The sequence below is a fragment of the Palaemon carinicauda genome, chromosome 36 (genome assembly GCF_036898095.1).
Source record: "Palaemon carinicauda isolate YSFRI2023 chromosome 36, ASM3689809v2, whole genome shotgun sequence".
Lineage (NCBI taxonomy): Eukaryota > Metazoa > Arthropoda > Malacostraca > Decapoda > Palaemonidae > Palaemon > Palaemon carinicauda.
Genome location: NC_090760.1, coordinates 62,359,745 through 62,368,354, shown reverse-complemented (window position 1 = coordinate 62,368,354; position 8,610 = coordinate 62,359,745). Strand labels below are relative to the sequence as shown.

Here is an 8,610-nt window from a genome sequence, read left to right as displayed (position 1 = left end):
TAGCAAGCAAATACTGTTACCTCCTCTCAGTATTAACTATAAAGAGATTCCTTTATCAAGGCAACTCGAACGAAAGGGTTCTAACCAGTAGGGGTAGAAAAGTGTACATTGTCACTGCCCCTCTTAATTATTTAACACTGTGGGGTGAGGATAACTGATTTCTAATCAGAGCATTGAAGGAATTTTATTCTTTCAATATAGGAACGGTCTCAGCAGAAGCCCGCACACGGGTACCCAAGATATATTAGAAATCAACTACTGTATAATCATACTAACATTTTCTGTTTGCAGTATGTACTATATTGCAAAATATCGACTATTGTCTAATTATATATTGTAGTTCAGTCAGTGTGATACCAGTATGGCTAGCATCAGGCGGCACGGTCCAGCCGGCATGACGCCGACTGGACGAGGAAATACAAAAGACATATATTTGTTTATCCTACCAAGCCCATTTGCTGCGGCCTTCCCTTCCAATATTAAAATCATAGAGTTTCCTGATCAGGGAAACTCAAGGATAAGGGTTCTAACCTTTAAGGATAAAAAGTGTACTACCACCAGCCCTTTAATTTATCTAATATTGTAAGGTAAAACATAAACTGATTTCTAATCAGAATATTGAAGAAATTCTATTCATTCAATATAGGATTGGTCTCAGCAAACACCAGGGCAAGAATACCCAAGATATATTGTAAAATAACTACTAGTATGTTATATGCAATAGTTTTCTATCTGCAGTATATCCTATACTGCAAATATACTGACTACTGTATAAACATATACTGAAATATAGCCTGCATAGCTAGTCCCTACCGGCACAGCCCGGCCAGCATGCTAGCTAAAAGAGAGAGATGAAGCATGGAGTGAAGGACTGCCTTATTACTGTGTATGTATACACTAAATAAAGATGTAAATATCTAATTTACTGCCTTTCTCCAGAAAGAAGGTTCAAATGGAAGAGGAAAATGTATCATTCAGGCTTCCATCCGACCACCAGTACCGTTGCCGGCAAGATCCGGCCGGCAAATGGCTGGCAGGCTAGCACCGGCAGCACTGGTACAGTCGGCATACCGCCGGCTGAATCAGCCACTGTCTGTGCCTGCCAGGCTAGTACCCCAGCAATAGCACTTGTGGCCGGCAGTCCAATGGGGGGAATGAAGAACCTTGGTGACAGAAGAGACTTCCCACCAGCAGCCATCATGGCTGCCGGCAGCTGGCAGCCGCCGGCAACCCCCAGCCGCCGGAAGCCATCATGGCTGCCAGCAGCCTGCATAGCCGCCGGCAGCCGTCATAGCCGCTAGCAGTTGTAGTAAACATGGCTGCTGGCTGCCACCATGGCCGCCGGTAGTCGTCGTGGCTGGCAGCAGTGGGCATAGCTGCTAGCAGCCGGCATACCCGCCAGCAGCCGGCATTGCCGCCAGCAGCCATCATGGCTGCCTGCAGTTGTCCTAGCCGCCGGCAGCCGGCATGGCCGCCTGCAGCTATCATGGCCGCCGGCGACCATCATGGCTGCCGGCAGCCGGCATAGCCGCAGGAAGTCACACAACAGCTGTTGAGTAGGAGTACGGCTGGCCCCACAACCCACCGGCAATCGGTGAGATTGCAGGACGACGGCCCAAAGAGTTACAATGGCTAGGCCATCACTAAAGGACAGAGGGGGGAAGGGAAAAGGGTCCTGTATGACGTTCGGAAGGAGCCGGCAGGGTTACCGGTCCTACCACACCCTTCAGAATCCCTGTTTCAGTATCGGCACCATCCTAGGCGGCAGGAGAATCTCTATTATCCAGCCTAGGGTCTGCGAGCATAGGACTAGTCTTCTAGACCGCAGGGAGAAGGTGGCGGCATCATACAACCACTTCAAGTGCGGCCTAGGGAGGGCTAGCCTCCTATGCCGGCAGCCTAGCCGGCAGGAGAATGACTATTCACCCTGCCGGCTGGCTTCCGGCACAAGACTATATACTCTGAGGTTCTGACTGAATCCCAAAACCTGCTATCTGCGGCTAAGGGAAGGGACAGAAAACCCTAGGCTAGTCATGCCTGAATGAAAACTCGAGGTAGGACCCACTAGGGTTGTAGCCTAAGGCTTTATTCAAAGGGAAGGACGGATTACCCTTAAATCTCCACTGGAGACGAGAATCGGTTTATATAATAATTCTAGGAGATATCTATCTCCTCCTGAATTGATAAAATCATACACGAGGGTAACCAGGGAAATGACTGAAAGTATACTATATAGCCTAGGTTAGGTTACCTAGGCAAGACGAAATCTCGGTTACTTAAGTCACCGAAACTCTAACTTATACGATCAACATAGAAAAAGGAGAATTATGCATATTATAAATATCTTTACAAATATAAAATGCCTAAAGAGCTTTCATAAATGATTAATTAATGCTATTTCAGTCGGGAATGTCGTTCTAACTAAATAACACATGCCTAACGAACGACAGCATCCATGGCGGCTCCGGTAACAGGCCAAGGTCCTAGTCACAATAAATTACTCTAATTTTGCTGTGAAACACATTGTGAAGAATCAATACTCAACTTTCCAGAGGCAAAAGAAGCTGGAGATTGCATAATAATCCTTGCGAAATCGATCGAAAAAGTTAGATCAACAGGGAACACCACCGTGCGAATTCGCTAGAATTAGGAATGTCCGCCACCTTGGATATGGCGCCATCTTGATACTCAATAGTAGTATGGGAAGTAGGGTAACCTTGATAACGACTCCCCTTCCAAAATTGACACTCTTCCCCCTTGAAACGAAAACGCTGTTTGGGGTGAAGATCGCTATGTGGCGTATCAAGATATACGTCCCTGATATTATGCGATATCCTTGAGAGAAATTTTAAGGATATTAGCGGCAGGAGTTAGAATTCTGGAGACCTAAAGGTAAATTCGCTGGGAATATCACTGTAGTACATATATCCGTTAGGAAGCCACTATAAGAAACTTCCATCAGGACGACATGGCTTGAGCCCAATAAGGGTTTTTTGTAAGCCCTAATGCTGTAGGTTTTAAGATACAAAGCTTATTTCGTCTTATTTTAATCAGCAATTTATCAAATAATACTTTACAAATTTGAACATTCCCGGGAATTATGTATAAATGTGGGGAAAATTTAGTAATGTGTATCTGAAAATTAAATTTTGTAAATACCATTTAGCTGTATAGATTTTCTTGTTATTAGTGCATAATTTAATATGCTATGTATAAATCTAAATAACAAATAAAAACTAAGAAAAAATTGCTTATTACTCAAAGCAAAACTACGTAAAACCAATAATTTCATATAATTGTTTATGGTGACTTTACTTTTTGCGTTAGAAACTTCAATTTAAATCGGAATAACTGAAATATAAACGCTAAGCATAAGAAAAAATATGAAAACAATGTTTTTTATTGGTTCAATAATAAAAGAAACGTCTATAGTTTGTTACAGAAGTGGTAATTACAAGAATACTATATTTGTAAAAACAAGCATTTATTCTTTTTACTCTTTAGCTGAATGAAACAGTAATAGGTTGGCTAGGGCACCAGTTGATATACTACAACTAGAGTTATATGATCCTTTGACTAGCCAGATAGTACTAAATTGGATTCTTCTCTCTGGCTACGGCTCATTATTCTTTACCTATAAATAGCCCTTATAATCAGGTCTATTCTTTCCACATTCTCCTCTGTACTCATACATTTGAAAACACTGAGATAACCAAACAATTCTTCTTTGCTCAATGGGCTAACTTCTGCAATGTAATTGTTCAGTGGCTACATTCCTCTTAGTAAGGGTGAAAGAGGCTCTCCAGCTAAGGTAAGCAGCTCTTCTAGTACATTAGAAGGATACTACAAAATCAAACCATTATTCTATAGACTTAGGTAGTGCCCCAGGCTCTATACCATGGTCTTCAACTGTATTGGGGTAGAGTTCTCTTGCTTGAGGGTACACTCAGACACACTTATTTCCCTTCCACACTGGGCTATTTACTTGTTGGAGCCCATGGGCTTATAGCATCATGCTTTTTCAGCTACTACTACTACTACTACTACTACTACTAATAATAATAATAATACATCTTTCATAAAGATTTTAAATGCGTTAATAATAACTGGAAATGAAGATCTACTCACTTTCTTTTTTTAAATGACCTCGGGAATAGGCCTAGGTGCTCAAATAATTTCATTGAAATGTAGGCTATTTAGTGACTTGGATTTTTACGCTCTACAGTATATTTTTGTCTCCTTTTATAAACATTTGAAATAATAGCAACTACTACTTTTTTATTAATCTCGTTAAAATCAATACGAATATGGAAAATGGAGTAAAGCTATTGCAATCATAAAAATTGTAGCATAGAAGACGTTACTAAAGAGGTATTTACATAGGCTAATTAATTAACATGATATCAAAATCAATATAATTTTTTTTTCAACATTTACCTAAATAAATTATCTTTAGAGTAATACATAATTTTATGCATTTTGTGAATACTCTATCCACAGATAATAACAGAAAAGGAAAAAAAAATCGAAATTAATTATGTGATTACGCTTGTTAAAAATTAAATTTGAATGACTGGTGACTTTGCGCTTGACGTTAGAATTTAATTTAGTCTCATTTTATAGTTAAGTATTATTTTTATAATTCCTAAAATAATGAAAGTTCCCTCATATATAGAATTACGAAAAACTTGTAATTAAACTGCTGTTATAATGAGAAAGTATTAACAAAACTATACACACACACACGCACTCACGCACACACACACACACACACACTATATATATATATATATATATATATATATATATATATATATATATATATATATATATATATATATATATATATATATATATATATATATATATATGTGTGTGTGTGTGTATATATATATATGTGTGTGTGTGTGTGTGTGTGTGTGTGTTATAATATTGTTTTGTCCTTTTGCTCTTTCATACCTCACTCTGAACCGTTTGTCTGGTGAATATTTTGAGGAGTGTGTGGATTATGATACTGCCATTTCCACGTTGGAAAAGTTATATGTTAAGGCACCTAATGAAATATTCACCAGACATTTACTTGCTACTCGCCAAAAAAAGGCAAGAGAAACTTTGGATGAGTTTCTGAGAGAATTGCGTAATCTAAGTAGGGACTGTAATTTAAAGTCAGTTAGTGCAGAACAATACAGAGAAGAGTTGATCAGGGATGCTTTTATAAATGGCATGGCCTCACCTAGGATTCGGCAACGTCTTCTCGAAAATAAAACTCTAGACTTACAGGCAGCTTATGACCAGGCTTACCCTTTAGACCTAGCCCAACGTAATGCTAGTTTTTACAGTCATATGGTTCCTCATGTTGGGCATACTGCTGCTGTGGTTACATCGGATCATGCACTTATTACAGATGATCATATGAAGAGTAGACCAACGTCTGAGAGCTGTGAGGTAACTGCTGGAACTCAAGTATTAGCGACTACTCTGTCCATGAAGAGAAAGCGCTTTTTTTGTGGAGGTCCCTATCATATTCGTGCACACTGTCCAGCTCAGGATTCCATTTGCAATAAATGTGGCAAGAAGGGGCACTTTGCAAAAGCGTGCCTGTCTAAATCTACATATGGAGGTAAATCTACAACAGCTACAGTATTTGATCCCTCACAGTCACCTGTTCTTGCGGCTAATGCTGGTACCTCTTTTCCTCAGAGCCTCTATCGGGCAGCTACATCAGCAACAATTAAAGGACGGAAATTGACAGCCCTTGTCGACTCTTGCAGTGATGAAAGTTATATAGATGAATATGTAGCGTGGAAATTAAAGCTACCAATACATCCTACTGATAAAGACGTCGCTTTAGCACAGAAATCTTTGCATACAATCTCTCCACGTTATGTCAATGTAGACTTGACTCTTCATCTTAATGGGGAAACTTATCCATCCACGCGTCTAGCAGTAATGAAGGATTTATGTTCAGGAGTATTACTTGGTCAGGACTTCCAAGAGCAGCATCAGGAAGTGACTATTGAATACGGTGGGCCGAAACCAGCGCTCAACTTATCTGGTGCTAACCCCTACTGTTTGTTGGCAGCCGCTGCTGTGGATGAGCCTTCTATCTCCCAGCATTTGTTACCTAATTGTAAGCCTTTTGTCACTAAATCAAGACATTACTGTAAAGATGACAAAGAATTCATTGAAGAGGAGACTAGTCGTCTCTTGGCTGAGGGTGTTATTGAGGATAGCATATCACCATGGAGAACTCAAGTTGTGGTGGTTAACGATTCCTTTAATCGGCATAAGAAAAGGATGTGTTGATTATTCGCAAACTATAAATCTGTTTACAGAACTGGATGCTTATCCATTACCAAGGATTGACACCATGGTTAATGAACTCTCAACATATTGCATATTTTCGACTTTTGACTTGAAAAGCGCTTAACACCAAGTCCCACTAAAGGAAGCAGACAAGAAGTATACAGCTTTTGAAGCCAACGGACGCCTGTACCAGTTCTGTAGAGTACCTTTCGGAGTTACCAATGGAGTTGCAGCCTTCCAATTAACTATGGATAATTTGGTTAAAGAAGAAAACTTACAAGGTGCTTTCCCATATTTGGACAATATCACTATTGCTGGACACACTCAAGAAAAACATGATCAGAACGTGCAGCGCTTTCTTGAGGTCATCAACAAGAGGAACCTAACTCTCAAAGCTACTAAAATTATTAAATCTGTGCATACCATTAATATTCTTGGCTACTGTGTGGGGAATGGTGTAATGAAGCCTGACATGGAAAGACTCCAGCCTCTACAAGAAATACCCCCTCCCACTAGTCAAGGATCTTTAAAGAGGGCTATCGTGGAGGCTGTACGTAAGTGGAGTCATTTTCTTGCTAGACAACACTTTGATCTTGTTACAGACCATCGTTCTGTGGCCTTCATGTTTGATAACAGGAAATGCACTAAAGTTAAGAATAAGAAGATCCAGGAATGGCGGATGGAACTCGCAGCGTTCAGTTATACAGTACATTATCGCCCCGGTAAAGAGAATGTGGTTCCTGATGCCTTCACCCGAGCTTTTTGCGGTTCCGTGGTTTCTACGTCATTTACCCTCACTGAACTACATGGGAATCTGTGCCATCCAGGAGTCACTCGCTCTTTGCACTTTGTGAGATCGAAAAATCTTCCCTTTTCCACTGAGGACGTTAAGAAGGTCTGTGCTTCTTGCAGGATATGTGCAGAATTGAAACCAAGATTCTACAAATTCCAAGAAGGAACACTCATCAAGGCGACACAACCAATGGAGAGATTAAGCATTGACTTTAAAGGACCAGTTCTGACGGCCTCGCGCAACCCATATCTACTTATTGTGGTTGATGAATATTCTCGTTTTCCTTTCGCTTTTCCGTGTCCCAATATGAACACAACTACAGTGATTAAGTGCTTAGAACAAATATTCAGCCTGTGTGGGATGCCTCAGTATATACATTCGGATCAAGGAACCTCATCCATGTCCAGGGAGCTTAAACCCTATCTCGCACAGAAGGGAGTAGCAACAAGTCGAACTACCCCTTTTCATCCAATCGGTAATGGGCAAGTGGAGCGGCTCAATGGTCTTGTATGGAAGGCAATCCAACTGGCACTCAGGTCTCGAAATCTTCCCGATCAGCACTGGGAATTAGTACTCACTGATGTGATACATTCACTTAGATCCCTTCTGTCGACAGCAACTAATGTCACACCCCATGAACGCTTTTTTTGGATTTCCGCGCCGCTCATCCTCGGGGAGCTCTCTGCCTTCGTGGCTTATGTTGTCAGGACCAGTATTATTGAGGAAGTTTGTCAGAACAAGCAAAAATGAACTATTACCTGCTAACCCAACATATGGTAACATTAGACATCCCAGCGGACGAGAGTCAACGGTTTCCTTGTGTGACTTGGCCCCATGCCCTAGGGATAATTCTGTTTCTGAAAATCAAGAACTACCTTCTGTTTCATTGTCACCAGAGGCCATACCATCTCAATCTCCAGTGTCACCCACAACAACGAATCAAGAGTTTCCAGAAGGTATGGGACTTCACCCAGAAGCTGAAATTAGAACAGAGGCTGCATAACCTCCAGTACCTAGATCAACCCGAGTGTCAAGGGCTTCGAACCGATATGGGTGGGATTGATTACTTATGAAGTGATGTAACCAATTCTATATCTAGAGGGGAAGAATGTTATAATATTGTTTTGTCCTTTTGCTCTTTCATAGCTCACTCTGAACCGTTTGTCTGGTGATCTTTTCATACTTTGTTTACTTACCTGATGGAGGGACAGTCAAAGCAACTTATCAAGTAATTCTCTGTTTCTTTTGAATTTCCTTTTGTTTATTCCATTTGTATCTATTTAGTTTAATTAGATTTACTTTGAGGATCTAACATAGTTTGTATTACAATTATTTTGGGGTCAGCTAATTATGTTCATGGTTGTTTCAGGGAATAATCTACTGAAGTTTAAGTTGAATAAAGCTTGGGTAGCAGCAGCAAAGTTTTTTAATGTCACAACAATATATGTATATATATATATATATATATATATATATATATATATATATATATATATATATATATAACCCAC

General features: G+C 40.2%; 1 protein-coding gene across 1 annotated transcript; it reads left to right on the top strand.

Annotated features, from left to right (window-relative positions):
- Positions 1 to 5,223: 5,223 nt before the first annotated feature.
- LOC137628660 (uncharacterized) lies at positions 5,224 to 8,102 on the top strand. The gene is made up of 3 exons (XM_068359812.1): positions 5,224 to 5,946; positions 6,500 to 6,856; positions 7,716 to 8,102. The coding sequence occupies exons 1-3, from the start codon at positions 5,224 to 5,226 to the stop codon at positions 8,100 to 8,102; spliced, it is 1,467 nt and encodes a 488-aa protein (XP_068215913.1).
- The last annotated feature ends 508 nt before the right edge of the window (positions 8,103 to 8,610 follow it).